The sequence below is a fragment of the Calonectris borealis genome, chromosome 8 (genome assembly GCF_964195595.1).
Source record: "Calonectris borealis chromosome 8, bCalBor7.hap1.2, whole genome shotgun sequence".
Taxonomy (NCBI): Eukaryota; Metazoa; Chordata; class Aves; order Procellariiformes; family Procellariidae; genus Calonectris; species Calonectris borealis.
Genome location: NC_134319.1, coordinates 33,337,166 through 33,355,318, shown reverse-complemented (window position 1 = coordinate 33,355,318; position 18,153 = coordinate 33,337,166). Strand labels below are relative to the sequence as shown.

The 18,153-nt window shown below is 42.7% G+C and overlaps 1 protein-coding gene across 6 annotated transcripts in view; it reads left to right on the top strand.

Moving 5' to 3' along the window:
• The window catches only part of RABGAP1L (RAB GTPase activating protein 1 like), a 274,563-nt gene that overhangs the window by 233,914 nt on the left and 22,496 nt on the right, over positions 1 to 18,153 (top strand). Inside the window, exon 1 of one of the 6 annotated variants that reach the window (XM_075156911.1) lies at positions 5,559 to 5,681. The exons of the other annotated variants lie outside the window; for them this stretch is intronic. Within the exon in view, the coding sequence (XP_075013012.1) occupies positions 5,571 to 5,681 (111 nt within the window). The 5' untranslated portion in view covers positions 5,559 to 5,570. Of the gene's footprint in view, positions 1 to 5,558; positions 5,682 to 18,153 lie in introns of those variants that run through there. 6 annotated transcript variants of the gene reach the window in all.

Genomic DNA, 18,153 nt, shown 5'->3' with positions numbered 1-18,153 from the left:
AAGTCATCCCAGATTCTCAGCAGACACGAAGGAAGTTCACGGAGCGAGATATTTCTGCCAGACAGTTGACATCTGAAGGAAACTTAGCTGAAGAGAGGAAGTAACTGCTAGTGCCCTTAGAAAGTGAAAGAGGCAGTATGGAAAAGAAATATGAAAACATAAATTAAAAATGTGAATTTAATTAATTAAAAATCCAAAGAGAGTCATGAGTTAATTTAAAAGGCTGCAACATAATCTGGAAGGGACTGAGCTGAATAATAATTAGTATGTACTTGTAGGCTGACATCCCAGCTACGCTGCTGTTTAAACTTTTTCAGGTTCATATGGTTTTTAGAAATCAAAATGGGCGGATTTGTTCTAGGCAGCTTCATGCCCTTGTTTAGCTGTAATTTCAAGTTAATGTAAAACCTGAAATGAAGTGCAAACTGACTCAAACCCTTTAAAATTGCAGGCATTAACAACCATCTCTTTGAGACAGAGAACAAATACACAACAGAATTAACCAAGAATGTACTTTTAAAAATACAGGGAGTGACCTCCAACAGGTTGGGGATCTATTGGCTGGCCTGCTCTTCCACCCTTTCTAGTTTTAGAGGCGAGGCTAATAAACAGTTTTACTTCTTTTCATGAGCTTTAAAGATCATCTAGGAACTTTGTGGAAGAAAATCCTTATGTAGCAGTTGTTGCATGGGAGCAGGACTAGTTTTTTGTGTGGCATACAGCTGATTTGTGGAGGCTGGGAAGGCTGGGAGAGGGGCGTTTGAGTATTTTCTGCTACGTTCGTTTTAATCCATTAACGAAGCACTGAATACATTTGTAAAGGTTCCTCCTGCTTTTGCAGTGACTTTGCTGTTAATGCTTTCCCATAAGACTGAAGAAGACCAGGGCGATAGTACTGCCCTCCTCTATTATTCGTCCTTACGGTCAATAATTCAAGAGGCAGAGTTGGCAACATAAAACGAAGACTCAGAAGTCCCGAGCTTTTCCCTGTGGTGGGCTACACATTTCCATTGAGGGGGAGCGCACACCAGCGTCACCGGTTTGTCGGGAACGCCTCTGCCGCAGCAATTCCAGCCGCGCTGACCTCTGCCACCGCTGGGAGAGAAACATTGGCTCTCGCCAGCAGGATGGCTTTGCTGGCTTTAATCTGCGAAAATGAATTTACAGTTTTGCCTGCTTTCAAATCAGGAGAATGCGGCGTAGCTGCAAATTGGGAGGATTTACCCCTGTAAGTACATACGCTAAAGCACATCAAGCCCAGATTTTTCCACACATTTGAAGGATTATTTTAGGAGAAACACAGGTGCATACACCCACTTCTTTGGGGAAAAAAAAAAGGCCATGTTATTTGACATTTTAAATAATAAAAATAAAACTTGGAAAAGCAATTGCTGAACTATAGATCAGCCTGAGCTGGCAACTGCTTTTATCGAATGGTATGGGGCACTCCTGTGAGCAATGGCTTAGCGTTCCGTGCTCACTGTGAATCCAAAAACTCATCCAAAGGTATTTACCTTCTGATGTCTAAAACTGGAACAGAGTTATGAATAAAATCCCAGCCTTCTCGAAGGCTGTACCAGCACAGCAGTAAATGCTTGGCTCCTTAATTCACTGGGATAACCACCCGTGCGAAGGACGGGCAGCCGCTCCCCTGCCTTTCGCTCCGGCACAGGCGTTCGGCGTGGCCGAGGGTTCGGCGCAGCGGGGCGGCTTCCCGAGGGCAGCAACGATGTCTGCGGGGCTTTAGGGGCCACTGCAGGTGACTTAGTGTGCGGAGTGGAGACCTGGGCTATCTGCTGTTCTCCGATGGGAGGCAAGTCCTTTGGGGGCGAGGAGGGAACGTAACCGTGCTTTGGGATTCACAGCGTTTGACTTGGAACCAAGTGTTTTTCACTTGCTGGTCGGGTTTGAAACAGTTCTTACGGGTCATTAATGGGTAAGGGAATTGTGAAAAGAGCGTGATACTACCGTTCTTCATTCCCATTTGGGGGAAAAACCCCTGTAAACTTATCTTGAAGGCTGCCAAATGTCATTCCAAGTGCTCTGAAAGGAGTTTTATGTTTCCTTATCTGAAGACTGCTGTGATCTTCCTAGATTCATTAATACATCAAAAGCAAATAGCAGAAAATGCCTTCATGTTCCAGAAACAGGGTGGCAGGAAAGGAGCGCTTAGCAAGAAGCTGCACATACCTCACATACATAACGCTTTCCCGTCTATCAGAAGATCCTATCCCCGTCAGATAGCAGCAAGACATTCCTGGGGGTGGAGTGAGAGTGAATTTATCTTGGGAGTGAGCAGGATTTTGCTTTGCTAAGCTAGCTGGTTTGCTCAATTCAGGAATTTTCCATTCACCTCTATTATCCACCAGCATATAAATCCCAACAACTGTAATTACAACAGTAAGCTGTACTTACCTTAATTAGTGAATAGTTTTCTGCAGCTCACCTGTCCTTCTGCTGGCTCTCTTCTCTTGTCTTGACTGCTCGGTCGAACCGCTTCTCCGAAAATTCCTGCTTTGGAGGTATGCTTTCAAAACTACGTGGTGGAGGGGACTGCATTCCTGTTCCTCGAGGAGGGCTGCTGCAAGGTAGACATGGTGTTATGCAGAGAAGTGCTATTTGATTTAAAGAAATAGGAAGCTGCACTACGTGGGTTTTATTGTGGGGTTTGATAGATTATTTATCGCTTCAGCACTCAGAGACCCTGGCTGAGGGGAAGGCTCTGTACTGAAATGCTGGGAGGAGTGTGTAGTGCGGCCTGAGGAGGTGGGCAAGGGCATCTCTCTGCCTGCCTTTTCCTTTCCAGTTCCTCTGGTGTGAGCATGCTACCACTATGGGTGGACATATTTGCTTCAATCAGTTTAATTCAAAAGATTTCGTTTAACTGGCTTGATACTTACAATTTTGTGCGCTGATTCAGAGTATAGCAGAGACTGTTAACACGCATGTAAAATGCAGGTTCGCAGGGATTTGTGGGCAGCTCAGCTCCATTAGCTTGAAATAACAGCTGAAAAACATCCTTTTTAAAGTAAAGATATGCATTAGCCAACATCAAAAATCAGTTGTTAGTTCTTGCAGTTGCTAGTTAGAACATGCCAAAATTACAAGCCCTCTGTTAAGAATAGATATGAGAAGAATGATTCAGCCAATAATACAATAGTAACATGTAGATGTAGTTCTGTTAAATCATCGCAACCCTTCTGTTTAAGTTGAAGAAAAAGGGAATATAGGTTCTGGTCCATAATTCCTTATAAATAGAAATGCCTGTTGGCTAAATCGGGGAAGGGATCCGAGTAGCTGCAGCTGCGGCGTACTTCTGATCATTTGCATTCTCCACCTCCTGCCCTTATTGCAGAATTAAATTGGTCTCTCATTAACATGGGAATGTTTGTTGTTACGCCGCCTGCTCTCTCCCCTGCGCCTACATGACTATTCCAGTGTCGGTCCCTGTTGGGAGCCTCCGGAGCGGGTGCCAGCGGGGCGGGAGGGGTTGTGGGAAGGGACTTTCTTTACCTCTTACAACAGGTGCCTTTGTCAGCACACCTCGGAGGCAGCCGAGGAGGAGCCGCTCTTAGCCTTACCCTTTTACCTTTTGCTACAAGAGAAAAAAAACCCCACCCCACCCCACAAGGCAATGAAAGCGAAGAGGAAGCGGTCACTTAAAGCGCTTTGGAAAACCTGAGCGGAATTTAGCATAGCAGGTATGGTTTTTGTTTAGGGGACACGGAGAGCAATCTCGTGAGCGGGATACCACTTCAGGATCAGAATCTAAAGTATCTCTGCCGTGGGAATTAATTGGAAAAAAATCTGCAAGCCTTTGAAGAAAGATTAAAGAAAATGCACTATAGGTGCATTTCAAGGAAAAAATACCTTTCTTCCTCCTGCAAGGGTTAAGCACGATCAGCATCTGCTTTAGTCTCAAGGATTTAACCTCAAGTGCTGCATTTTTTGTTTGCTATAAGCCTATTAGAACTCTCTCTATGTTTCCTAGCAATAACATGTAATTTCCCCCCCTACTTAAGTGAAAGAGATGTTGGGTTTTTAATCCTGTACGCTAGAGCTGTTGCTCAAGTTTCCTATTCAAATGCAAATACCACCTGGTGCTATTTAGATACCCGTGTAATCTTTGATAAAGATACTCCAGGAGCACAGGAAAAAGAGAAAAGCAAGGTGGGTCTCACCCTGTTTATTCTGGAAAGTGAGAGCGTGACCATATGCTACCAGCAACCTGAACTGGAAATTTCTACCAGATTTGCAGCATCCAGCACATACTCTTTTTGGAGACAAATCCACGGCTGAAATGGTTTCTGTTTCTTGAGGAGGTATGATTTTTCACCAGGAAGAACAAAAGGCTTCCGGAGAAGATAAAAATGTAAAGGATGAGTCTAAGCAGAAGTGCTGATTTGGTTAGGAGTTTCAGCTTGCGTGAGTCTCCTGAAAGGAGTTTCTTTTTGGGACATTTTGTTTGTTTCTTCAAATCATTTATTATTTTCTAGATTTTCATTTGTAGTTTTGAGAATATTGATTTCTAATGGTTTTTTTTTCAGAATTTTTTCCTTGTGCTGTTTTTTTTCTGTGTCAGATAGATTTTACGATAAATGAATTGGAAAGTCAGGAGCAATTTGGAAGGCACCTACGCTGTTTAGGACTCATAGACAAGAGATACCATATCACTTCTTGATTAAAAGCAAACCAGTCCCAGATTCAGGTTAAGAACCTTCTACTGTGGAAACTTCCAATTGCATAAATTGGTTTTATTTCACTTGTGGAGGTGTGAGTTTATTCAAGGAAGAGCTTACAGCCTTCATTGCATTTTGCGTGACTCTTTTACCCTGTATTACAAATGGATAACTGAAGGACTCCCTTTGGAAGGTTGCGACTGGATGCCATCATCTTCCTGCTAAAATCAAAAAGCAGCTACATGGCACAAGATGCAATTTGAATCTGCGTAGAAGAGGAGGTGAGTGTTTTTCAAGAGTTTAAAGGCGAGATTTGGAAACTTGTGGAAAATTCCAAGAAATGTCTGAAAGAAATCATCATTACACTGGTGTCTGTGAATTTACAAATAAGCCAAAAGAAGCAATTCACTGGAAAGCGAGACTCTGCTAACAAGAATATCACCTTTCCGTGGGAGAAAACTGGATATAAAGATTAAACAATTGCTACAAAGTTTGAGAAGAACAGAAGGGATTCCAGTCCTGCTGTCAAGCACGGACGGATCTTTTCTTGCTTAACACTAATCTGGTTTGGCTACTGCTTTTTCATCTTCAGCCTCATACTGGAATTAAAGCGACCTCCCCGGTTTTCACCAAACTTCAGCAAATGCCTTTTGCAAGTTGGGTGTTGGGAGTGTGAGCAGGTGTTTCATGTGTGCTTCCCGTGACAAGAAGAGGCACCCTCGAGAGGAAAAACCCACACGGGAGCTGATTTGCTGGGTCATATTTTCTCTCGTGACACTCCTTCCTCATTAGCTTCTTCAGGTGGGTGTGAACAACTGACACGGAACTGAGCCAAGGTTCAGCCTTGGAGCGTCAACCTGCGCTGGCCGCTAACGGCAGCTTGCCGGCAAAATGATGGAAGAAATCTCCATAACGGTGGCTTACGATGCCCATGTTTTTAGCCAGCTGTACGATGAAGACTTTCTGGCCAATCTGGTGGCAGTCAGCAAACCCAAATCTGTGGTAGGTGTTACTCTTGCTCCTTTGCCAATAACGCTTACGTTATACTCTTTCCAGTAGTTAAGTCCTTTCGCTGAAAGCTATCTATTATTTATTTTCTCTTTTTATTACTTTTTCAGAAATTTGCTTTCATGCATCCACAAAATTATAATAACATTTTATTTCAGAAGAGATAAGATTATTAAAATAATATCTTTCTGGGCTGCTAAGTTTAGAAGAAGGTGTTTTGCTCAGTAGGATAACAGTTAAAATAACATTTTTGAGATAATACTGAAACAATTGAAATAATAATTAAACCGGAAAATGGCTGAACTTACCTAACCGTGGAATCAGCACTAAATGATGTAAACACAATGATATGTTTTAGCATGTCAGTTAAAGGTTCAGGCCAGATGCTCAGTGTACAGCCAGGGTCTGGGGTGTAGGTCACTGTCATCACTAAATCTCAGAGAATCTGTCCCTTGTATGGAAACGGTGATCTAACACTTTTACATGCTCTTTTGAAATCAGCGTAAGTGTCTGTAAAACCTTCTTAGTTAAACGACCACTTCCTTTTTTCATAAATAGCATATATCTTTATGTAAATGACACGTATAATGTGGTCATCTTCCTCCCTCATGGAGATGCCAGCACTTGTAGGGAGCTGCATTGAAGGCACTGGTTTTGACCCTGAAGTTGGGTGCCAAAATTAATCTTTGGTCTCAAATTCTACAGATGCGCCCATGTGTGAGCCAGTCTGCCTAGAATCAATCAGAAGAAGTCTTTGAAAAATAAATATGCACGTATAGGTGTTGAGCTTAACTTGAAAGCAAATACAGTTAAAATTTCAGTCTAAATACAAATCAGGCTAATTATTTAGCAATCTAATTAAACATTTGTGTTTGCGGATTTTGGTCTTTGTATGTGTCTTTATCCAGGTAGTTCGCTAAGCTGTGACAAAGGGAGGTGTTCTCAGAAGAGGAAAAAATTGTTTTATTGCTATCTTGTGTAAAACCTCTCTAAGCCTGTTTCCTGCTTGGGTTTTTCTGCCTGTCCATGCTCAGGAAATCTCGGGTGCCTGAACTCATCTCCTGCATCTCCCATAGACCTCTGGATCTAAACCAGAGTTCTGCCCGATCCCTTTTATTATGATGCCTTTTTCTGTCTCTGGCCTCCTCTAGGCTAGAATTTACCATTAGAATAGTTAGCTAAGAAATCTGGAAATCCAGTACAGACAAAACTGTGTACTTTAAGATGACCTGGTTGGAGACTGGGCTCCAAGTAGGCTTTAACTTAACCAGCATGTTAGGAGTTGCATACTTTTCCCATGCTGGATATTTTTAAACACGTGGTATACCTTAATTCATTGTCCAGCCCCAACCTTTCCTCGTTTTCTGCCTGAGCTGATTGCTATGGCAGCATTTATTATTTTGACTGGAAGCCCAGAGTAGTATCTTCCCTTCAGACAGGTACCCGTCTCGCAGGAGATTAAGAGGAGCCGGGTACCTGCCGGGGCTCTGGGAGGGGCCCTGCTGCTGAGTTTCTCCGAGCAAATGATGGTGACGGGGGTTTCTGGCTGCCTCCTGTCCTGAGCTGCCCGCGAGCTCTAGGTTGTTCTGCAGTTGTTCAAATTAAAACCCTTCTGGTAAGAAAACATTTCATGGATGGCTTACCCTATAATTTAAATCTTTGAAAAGTGCTGCTTAAATGGGCTCGGTGATGGCCTCTCAAGTTTTGTATAGCTTCGGAGCAAAAGTAACGGACATTGTGTAAAGTGTCTCTAGATTCCTCCAGATCAGCTGCGAGTGACTGGAGGAGAGAGTAACTGGTGTCAAGAGCACCACGTTACAGCTCCAGCTGATTTTTGCGACTCTGAAAATAAGATGAAATAACTTTTTTTTAAAAAATATTTTTCCTTGAAGTAACTACTTATCTCCTAGTAAACAGATACTTAGGTGGAACAACCGTGGGAGGAAAAGTACCATTATTACTATTATTAAGATCTGAATGATTGACTTTAGTGTAAGTATGTGTTCTTATCAACTCTTTTTTTCCTGAATCAGAGAGTATTAACATGTTTCAGTGCATTATGTACTAGTAAGAAATGTAGTTTTTGCAGGGTTTAAATAGGAAATACTTAACTACTCTTTTAAATGGTTTTGAAGTATATTAACTAAGCAAATAATGGTGCAAACGACCTGAGGAGGTTTAAGATGAAGCTTGACAGGATTATGATAGGATTAGACAGTGCGTGGGAGCCTGCACTACTAAGGGACGGGACCCGATGACTCAGAAAGTTTCTTTCAGTTCTCTGCTGCTATGTTTGATCGTGGGACAAGCTGCCAGTTGGGATAAGTTGGGGCAAATCCGGTTGACTCTCTCTGGTCATTTTACCAGATTGCACAAAGATACGTACTGTACATAAAGTAACGTTCTGCAGAAAGAATTTGCAGAGTTTTTGTGTATTCTGTGAGTTCATGTTAATAGCACGGGTACTTTTGGAATCTGGGATTCATCTGTTTGTAAAATCCAGGTTTCATTTATTTTTAAAGGAGTTTCTAGTACGCTGCTCTGGTTACAGAGAAAAGTTTAAAAAAATGTTCTTTAAAGGCTTTCATCCTGTTCCGCAGTTTGGAACTTTGTTGTAGTTCCAGAAATCTTGCAACTGGTAACTCATTACAGTTCACTTGGGTTGTGCAACAGGTCAGGGCGCACAGAGTCTCTCTTGCACAGAGGAGAGCGCCGCGTGGTACGACGTGAAGTGGCAAAGGGTTAATACCGAAACCAAACCAGGCCCAGATGATAGCTGCTGCGGGTGCTTGTGCTTAAGGCCAGCCCTGCGTAACCTTCTGACATGTCCAGTGCCACACAGGTCATGAACTTCATGAGGAAAATCAGAATTACCTGCTGCTGCCCAGGTCCCATCAATTCTAGTTGTGTTTTTCAATGGAAAATGTGAATTTCTCAGTGGAAAGCGTAGCAGTATTTTTGTAGCGTCGCTTCGATGCACGTAAATACTAGACAATTAAACAGGATGTAGATGATCCGAGATAAGGTTTTGTTAAATATGCTCCAAAGCAACACTGTATGATAGCAATCCTCCAACATATATTTTGATAAAATTAGTCATACTGCAGTGTGACCATGACACACGGTTGTTTTGCTGTGTGGTCTTGCTTTCAAGATTTCAAGTTGTTCTGAAAGTACTTCGCGCAGACATGCAAAGCAGCATATAAAAGTGGACTGCTGTGTAGTTTGTGCAAGAATTGAGTAGCTTTACTCTAGGGAATTTCAATTCTCAATTTATCCGCAGAAAACTTGGTCCCAAGGGATTATAAAAATGGTATACTAAGTAGTATAAGCCTCTTAATCCAGAGTTGAAGGACATTCTTCTGGAAAGCTTCGTTGTATTTTCATTTGCCTGCCTGCCTTGTTGTGTTTAGGTCTCTGTTCAGGGGAATTATCAGCCATTTCATAGAAGTAATTTGTGGTTACACGCCAGCAGACTCTGCCGTAATGATTTATAGGCTCTCAATTTCCCATCGAAGCCAAACCGAGGAGGTTCAAAGCAGATGGGTGAACTGCAAAGTGGGTGAAAAACTGGGTGGCTTGGCAGGAGCACAGGGCATAGCGGTCAGTGGGTTGAAGTCTAACTGGCAGCTGGCTAAACATTGTTTTTTGGGGTTGATAGTGGGGCTGATACTGTTTAGCATCTTCTGGCCTAGACACCAGAAGAGGATGCACCCTGTTTTACAGATGGCAAAAACTGGAGGGTAAGCGGTGGACACGTGGAAAGGCAGGTCTGCTGATCAGAGGAACCTCAGCAGGGGTGGGCTGAGAGGAACTTCTTGAGGTTCAGCAGAGGCAAATGCAAAACCCTGGGTTCCTCCCTGGGTAGGAATAACTCCACCGTCTGTGCAGGCTGGGGACCAGATGTCTGGATAGCACCAATGCAGAAAGGGTGTGGGGCGGCGTGGTGGATGACAACACAAGTCAGCAGCGTGCCCCTGCAGTGACGAAGGCTAGCTGTGCGTGAGGCAGCGTTACCGCGTGAAATGGTTATTCCCTTCCACCCGGCAGTTGTGAGGCTGCATCTCACACACTGAGCCCCCCCGGAGAAAAGGGATATTCACAACCTAGAGCCAGTCCAGCGGAGGACACTGGGAAGGCAGGGGGCCGACCGCACGAGGGAAGGATGAGAGGGTTGGGGCAGCTTAGCCTGAAGAAGAGAAAGCTCAGGAGGGATCTAATTGCAGTCTCCTGCCACCTAAAAGAAGGTCCTAGAGAGGATGGAGCCAAATTCTTCTCAGAGGCATGCAGTGACAAGACAAGAAGGAATGGTCATGATTTGCAGCAAAGCAAATTCTGGCTCAGCGTAAGGGAAAGCAGTTCTGCCCTGGCATCTCCATCCTCGGAGACTTTCATGAGCATCATGCTCTGACTTTGAAGCTATCCCTGCCTGAGCAGGAGGTTGGTCTATGTGCCCACTGGAGAGCCCTTCCAATCTAAATTTCTCTATGAGTCTCTAATTCTGTCTTGTGTGGAGTCCTGCAGAGAGGAGGAGCTGGCAGCATTTGAGCTTTTGAAGACCATCTTTTCCTGGGTGGCATTACCACTGGTGTGCTGCTGCTGTTGCTACTGCCAAAGGAGGAATAAGGGAGTTTGGGTGGTCGCTGTTACGAGAATTGGACTCCTTCCAGCAGCTATAATCTTCGTGTGCACCCTTCCCTTCCCAACAGAAGGAGGGATCCTGCTCTCAGGATGTCTCTAGGAGCTCTCTCGCCTCCGCCCCTTCCTCCTCTGGGGCAGGAGCAGCCAGATTCTCTCCTGATCCTCTCACCTTGTCTTTGGAGAAGGAAAAATTTTCTTATATACATGTGTAATAAAATAACAAATTTTATTTGTTAAACGGATGATGTAGAAAAATAAAAGCTCTATAGTTTTTGTCTTTTTCTTCCCTTGATTGCTCAAGTTCCTTGTCTTTTGTGATTTCAGGACATAGTCGCTCTTTACTTCTTTCGATTTTTAAAGATTTTGTGTATCCCACTCACGCTTGTCATCCTTCCAGTTTCATCAGCTTTTCTGCAATTTCTTTTACCAGTACAAACCTTCAGTCTCCCCAAAAAATCAAAGGAGCCATGTTTGTATGGAATAGTAAAAATAACATGAAATATCACCTGAATTTTTGTTTATTAAAATTCTACATTGTTGTTCTGCTTTAAGGAGTCAGCCCCACGATGTTATCTTCTTCCCCTGAACCTCATCAAGATTTGAAGTAAGTGAAGGAAACTGCTCATATAAAGCTAATTAATTGATCGTCGTATCAGACTGTAATTTGCTTACTAACTTATTTTAGATTTGAGAGTGTAACTGATATATACAAATATTAGTTTGGCTGCAATTTTTTCTCAGTAAGATGTGGTTGACACCTTTGGATGTTAAAACTAAACACATCAAAATGAAATCTCTTCCTTCCTTGGATTTCCCATGTTTTGGAGTTCTTTCCCAAGTCTTGAAGTTCCAGCATATTTAGGAAAACTGGCACAGCTTCTGCAGCGACAGTGTGAAACCCCCGTACAACCGCTGTCATATACAAATCCTTGTAGGCCAGAGAGGAGGCAATTTCCCCGCAATGGGTAAGCTCCTGGTCCCTCCTGCTGCTAAAACCAGACTTGATCGTGGAGCAGACGCTTGTCTGATAAAACTTGCAGAGTGCTCGTTTAACGTACACAAATCTAGCCCTAAATGTGGAACTCGTAAACGGTGAAGAAGCATATGTTTTATGTTATGGTAATGTGTAGCTGGCATGGAATTTTATTCTCGTTCATGCTTATTTGACCTTCATCACTCATTTCTTATTAAATGTGAAAATTAATAATTGGTACTAAAATACCTTGGGCTATTTACTTTTATATTGCATCCTATTTGTTTTCTGCTGTCCTAAACCTTCCATGTGCAGCACGTTTTTGCTGCTGCATATTATTAATGCGGAATAGAAACTGTCAAAGGTGAAGCCGTAGCCTTTGGTATCAGGGCAGAAAACAGTCGTGGCCTTCGGCAAGTGGGAGGGCATGGGGGTCAACTCCCCACTGCATGAGAAGCCGTCAGCTGCTGCTGGGTTGCATCCAGCCCTGGTCCTTGGTATTGCGTCAGTGCACATCAGTCTAATGGTTTTCCTGTCTCTCTTAAACGCTCTGTGGTGCAATCTGTGTCTGACAGTGTCACTGTGTAGCCCATGTTTGGCATCGAGGTTCAATTGCATGGAAATGAGAGAGGTGGTTCATCCTGCCCACTGATTCGCAGAGGTTAAGGCCAGGCAGACCTTCATCTTTCCGTTATCTAAGCTTCACCTCTTTCATCCAACTTCATTCCAGTAGCATTTTTTGAAAATTAAAAACTCTATTAAATGCTCTTCTGGAAAAGCATCCAGCTCTCATTTGAGTGCAACAGGAGGTGGGAAAGGTATCATTTTCCATGGTAATCTGTTAATCTCTCGCTGTTCAAAATACGTTTCTAACTTCTCATTTAGATTCATTCTAGTTTCAGCTTCCCATCTTGGATCTGGCATGCATTTTTGTGCCAGAGTACAGCATTCTGTCTGTGCTCTCTTGTGCAAACTGAGGAGCTTGAGCTCTTAAACCTCTTGCTGTGAGGCATTTACACCCTGCACAAACAGTTCGGTGGCTCTGTTCCGCATCCTTGTCATTTTTTTTTTTTCCCCCACCGCATCTCCCAGGACTAGATGCAGTATTCCAGTATTGGTCTCAGTGACGCTCCAGGGTTAAAACTTCCCTAGTCATCTTGCCTTGCCTATTCTTGTGCATCCCGGGGCTCCCGTTAGCCTTTCTGCCACAGCCCGACTCGGATGGCAGAGTTAACGTTTCTCTCGCTGCAGAGATGGTCTGGTCTGTTATTTCCTGCCCTTCTCTCTATGCCGGTTTGTTCCCAGTCCCACACCGCCATGTATGGCCTCCTGAGCGGTGCCAATGCAGATGGTACTGATACAATTAAAAATAAAAATAAAAATTGAATTAGCATATTTTTGAAGGGCTATTTTTGGTCAGCTTGCCGTCAAGCAGTGAGGTGGGAGGGAGAGGGCTGTGGAAGAAGAGCTAGGTCTTGCCCAGCCGATGGCAGGCTGCTTTCACAGCATGTGCCTCCCATTCCTCCATCCCCCATTCTTCCCAGAGAGCAGAAAAGTTTCCAAACTTTTGGAAAAGCCCAAATGGTGCTTTCTTAGAACTGATCCCATCTCTTCATGGGATTCAACCCCGGCTGGAGATCTACTGCTCTGTGCTGTAGTAAAGCCCTGCATACACTTGGTCTGGAGTCGGCACAGTGGTGCGTTTCATTTGAGGAAGCTATTTCCAGGAATTCAAATATATGTGTGCAATTTTCTGGTCCTTTTTCTTGTTCTTTACTGCTCTTTCTATCCATGCGTCATCTGCAAATTTTATTAACGGGACTGTATTTTTCACTTCCAGGCCACTGATGTAATATTTGATAGTGCTGGATCTTTTATGAGTCCCAGAAGACACCCTTTAGGATGTCATTAACCCAAAATGAAAAATGTCATTGAATAATGATTCCCTTTGACAATGGCTTTTTGACCCATTTCCTAAGTTTTTAAATTCATGCTTTATGGCTATCAGATACTCTTCTGGGGGTTTTGTTTGTTTGTTTGTTTTTTTAAATAAATTTATGATGTGGTAGTGAATCCAGTGCTAGAGAAGACTGTTTGATCAATCAAACCTGTAGATAAAGAATAAAATGGGACCCACAGTTTATAAAATCACGTTGGTGTGGAACCAGTTACATTCCTACTCTAGTTATCGGCTGGATCCGTATCAGCTCTGCAGAGCGTGCGTGTGTGGGTTTCTGGGTTTCAGCTAACCAACAAAAGTCATCCAGATGGTTTGATTTGTGGTTCTTAGATATTGGTAATACAGAATTTTCTTCTAGTCTAAGTGAATCTCCACTGTGTTCAAGGATTTACTAAAAATGAACATCGGTGGACTGGAGATCTCATCTGCTAGTTCTGTCAGTACTTCTGCTCCGCATAAAAACCTGCAGCCTGGTTTCCAACAGAGCAGAGCTGTTTTCTGGACAATTCTGACTCGTCTGAATCATCATTATTTTCAAGCTCTAATTATTAATGCATATCAACAATGCTTAGGAATCTTCTTGTTTTCAGTATGCTCTAGAATCAAGTCCAGCCTAACAAAACTCAAGAAAGAATTTAAACTTTTTTCTTCTGCATTTAGTTTTAGTTATTGTTTTATTTGTCCCTAATTAATTACCTATATTATTTTCCATTTATTTTCTCTTTTCTTCATGTTTGAAAGCATTTCTTCTTGCTGCCCTTTTATTGTCATTGGATCAAGAGGGAATTATTTAAACAATGTCTCAAATAGACATTTTATAAATAAGAACAGAGTCTTTGTGATTAAACATTAAAAAGTGGGACATTTCAGTATTTTGGAGCTTCCTCATTTTCTTCTTAGAAAGAATTCCAGGAAAATTGACACAAGTTTTTCTGGGTGCTTGAGAAACTCTGCTTCCATTTCTGTCATTGTTACAAGCCCGTTTGGGAGAAGAAATTTGAAATAAGTTTCTAGACATTATTGGTTCATTAGGTCTTTAGTTTTAATGACCTTTAATGTGTTGGGTATCAGCATGAACCTTTGCAACTAAAGAGCAGGTGATGAGTTACTTTGGGAGGCTATTTTCAACATTTAAATGCAGAAACGGTTCAATTAGAATAAAGCAGCATTTAGCTTATTTCTCTCCCCATAGATGAGGTAGGTCGGGTAAGATTGATACAGCCACCTCAAATCTGTTAGATACAGTAGTCATCGTGTTAAGATGAGAAGGTGAAGTGGGTCAAATGAAAGATTTGAAGCTCCTGAATTCTAAGCCTTCAGCTTTCTTACCTCACTTGTATTTTCTTGTAGATTGCCATTATGTATAATAGTAAAGCTATATACAAACCTATATACCTTAGTAAAGCTATATACAAACCCAAAAGCTTTGTGTGTAATCATAGCAAATGCAAAGTACACGAATTTATCAGTGTTCTGTCAGTGTCTCCATGAGCAGTATGTTCACTGACTTCGAAAGGAGTGCTAAAACTAGATGAAAAGGCAGTTAATCTCTTTAGAGAAGCCTAATTTCTTAATTACTAGAAGATGGAATAGAAAGTTTGTGTAGGTGAATGTTAGTTAAAAATATTCTGTCTTCGTTGTCTCCAACAATTTTCACGCTTTTTGAACCCAGTTCTCAGAAGAATTTGGCATAAATTCGCTGCCAAAGTTGGAAAATGTATTTCACTGTTTTTTATCTTGTTCAGTTTGTGCTTTCATGCACCACTTAATAGGCACATCTTTTCTTTATTGCTCCCTTCTAGCTGTGTCAACGTGAACTTACAAAAAAAAAAAAAAAAAAAGACTGAAGTGTTGGTTACGCTGGCCGCTGATGTTTTAAAGCTGTAGGCTTGTCTTTCGTGCTAAGAAAAATCCCGATGGTTTGATTTCAGAGTAGCGTGTTGGCTCTCCCAAGACAAAGCTCAGCGTGTATACGAAGCGTTGTACTTTTGCTACAAGGTAGAGTCACCAAAGTAATCCCAAGTTAAGATACCATGGCATTTGTTTGTCCTTTACTTGGAGATCACAGAAGCTAAGTGTGTGGGGAAGAGCAAGCACACAGATTGTGCAGACTCAGGTTGAACTTCCATAGCAGGTCAGGGAACACTGAATTCTGTTATCCCAAAACTGAGGGTCTCTTCTTTTCCCTGGCAAGAGGAATGGGATAGAGAGCTCGGAAAGAAAATCGGGCTTGCTGCTTCTTTGTGGCTGTTGGTACCGGAGGGTGACAATAGTGGGAGGTAGATGTTGCTGCTAATATTAACTGGCTTCCTTTTCCACAAAAAGTGGTGGTTTTCCCTTTGTAGGAGCCCTTTCTTTTGTAGGGCTCTCTCTTCAGTGGCAGCCGCAGCTTGGCTTTCCAGCTGAAGTTGGCAGCACAGCCACATTTCATCTTCCGTCTTCAGCCCCTCCTGCATGATGCAAACTTCTTGCTTTTGTCAGTGCTTAAGATGCTTTTGGGATTTTCCCTGCTAGGTGATAAAGTGGAAGGTCTTGAGTTCGTTGGTAACTGATTAGCCTGACAGCTGGACGTAATGGATGGGCGCAGGCCTCCGCACAGGTGCAGTGGCAAACTCAGCCAGTAGTGCTAGGGGTGGTGGTGGAACCATAGCTGGGGCAGTGAAACAGCAGAAGGTTTAAAAAACCAAAAAGCAACCTTGTGTATACAGGTTTGCGAATCGGTACGCCTGCTTTGTGTCTCTCGGGGCTGACGTGCGGTGCTGCCCCGTCCCCAGGGATGCTCTCCAGCAGCTGCTTGCACTACGTGAATGGCTGACCAGTGCTTTTAAACTCTCCCGGCCTGCCCTTCTTCCAGTTACCTGCCAGCTCTGTGCCAAGGCGTTTTGCAGGTACCACAGAGGCCGAAAGGTGCAAATACGGCAAAAGCTGAAGCCTTGTTAAAGGCACTGAGGAAACCTTCTCGGCAGAGGAAGGGTGAGAGAGATAACGGAGCAGGGCAAGGATTAGCTATTGCAGTAAAATGCTTCAGCGAGCGTTTCTGATACCTTGGAAGTTGGACACTGTCCCACTTGTATTTTCAAAATGCTGATCATTTAATGTGCGGTTTTAAAGAATTTTTTTTTATTTTAGGGTTTTAGCCATTGTGTTTATGGAGGTAGGCAAGCAGGAAAAAGACAAGGCTTTTGAGAAGATGTGGTAAAAGTTGTGTGAGTTGCTGAAATATAGATAAAAGTATTTGATATAGCAGAAGGGATTGTGGAGCCCTGAATGTAAGTATGTAATGGTTCGGCTTTAATATAGAAAAGGTATGCATTTTCTGCTAATGGAGTAATGCACTAAAAGGTAATTGCTATTAGTAACTTGTGGGTTTGAAATATTTATGAAAGTAATGAAAGGTGGTTTAGCATCAAGGACGTCACCACACATCGGAGAAGCCTGACTGTGATTTTAGAGATGCAAATTTAAAGTGTGACAGTATTACAATTTCTTGATAACGTGACACAGAATTGATCTAAAATAATAATAACACATAGAACATGTGTTCAAAGAATACTGCGAAGTTCTTTACTGATGAGTATAGCTTACCTGGGCATATGGTTTAGAGTTGCGATCTACCACCCATCCTCCATTTCAGGATGTAGAGTATTTTTTAATGTCACTCTTGTGCTGGGCATGGAGTGTGACAGGAGGCAAGAGGTGGCTAGATAACTCAGCAGAGTCAGAATCTAGTCTGACAGACAGCCAGTTTCACCAGTCTCGTGGCAGGTTTCAGAAGATGTATTCAGCCAGGGGTTTACTAGCTGAAAGCTGTTGGCTCTCTGAACTATTTTGTTCAATGTGACAGGTTTTACAGCCTTGATAATACCAATATTTTGAACCTGGTTACTGACCGGTTGCTAGCCTTGTGTCGGCAATTTTCCGTAGGTGTGGTTGTGAGATAGGTCTGTGTTAGTTTCAGGATAACCAAGGTTGGAAAGCGGACCCTGACACAGCGTGGCTAGGAGAGCTGGTTTCTTTGCTAAGTGATGCAAGAAAATCACTGGGGACTTTTTCCTGAATTTTTGATTCTGTTGTCACAGGGATGGTGGTGAAGACTGCACTTGTCTTCCTGCTCGCCCTTCTCTTCTATTGATGCGCCAAAAAATACAACCAAAGCTCTAAAATTGTTGTGGGCGTGGGTTAGGTCTAAATCAAAATGAACGATGTACCCCTAAATGGGGGCGGGCCGAGGGTCTGATTTTGCATAGTCACGGAGGATAAGTATAAAACCTTTAGCACCAAATGCTGTATACCCAAAGGTGTTTCTATGCAAGACACACAAAATCACACGGAACTATTACGTTATGAGGTACAAACCAATGAATAAATTCTGTGCTGGAAAAACTGCTGCTGTTCATAGCAACTGTATTATCCAGAGCAGGGCCTTGTCCCAGATGGCTGGTCAGAGTGCCAGTTCCCCCAGTTGTCTGATCCTAATCCGTGGCCTTGGGATATATAGGTAGTTTCATTTAGCCTATATAGTCTTTCGTAGCAGAGAAAGGCATTTTGTTCAGGCATTCTTTAAGTTATGTCGGCTAATAAAAATGACGTGTACACAGATACTTTCCATCTGGAATGTTTCAAATATTTGTATCCTTAACCACAGTGTTCCTGTTGACCAGCGCCAATTCAAATGCGAAATGGATGCTTGCTGACAAAGTGGACATAGCCATTTCCTTTCACGGCGTGCATCTCAATGCTAAAGCCCTTATCTGTACGCGAGAGGAAGCACTTTTTGCCTGGGTGAGCTGCTAGACATCAGCTGCAAGTATATAAAATAATCAGCCATTTTCAAGCACTGCTTTTAAGCCACTCAGGGTGTCTCTTTTTTGCTAAAACAAATAGAGTTGAAG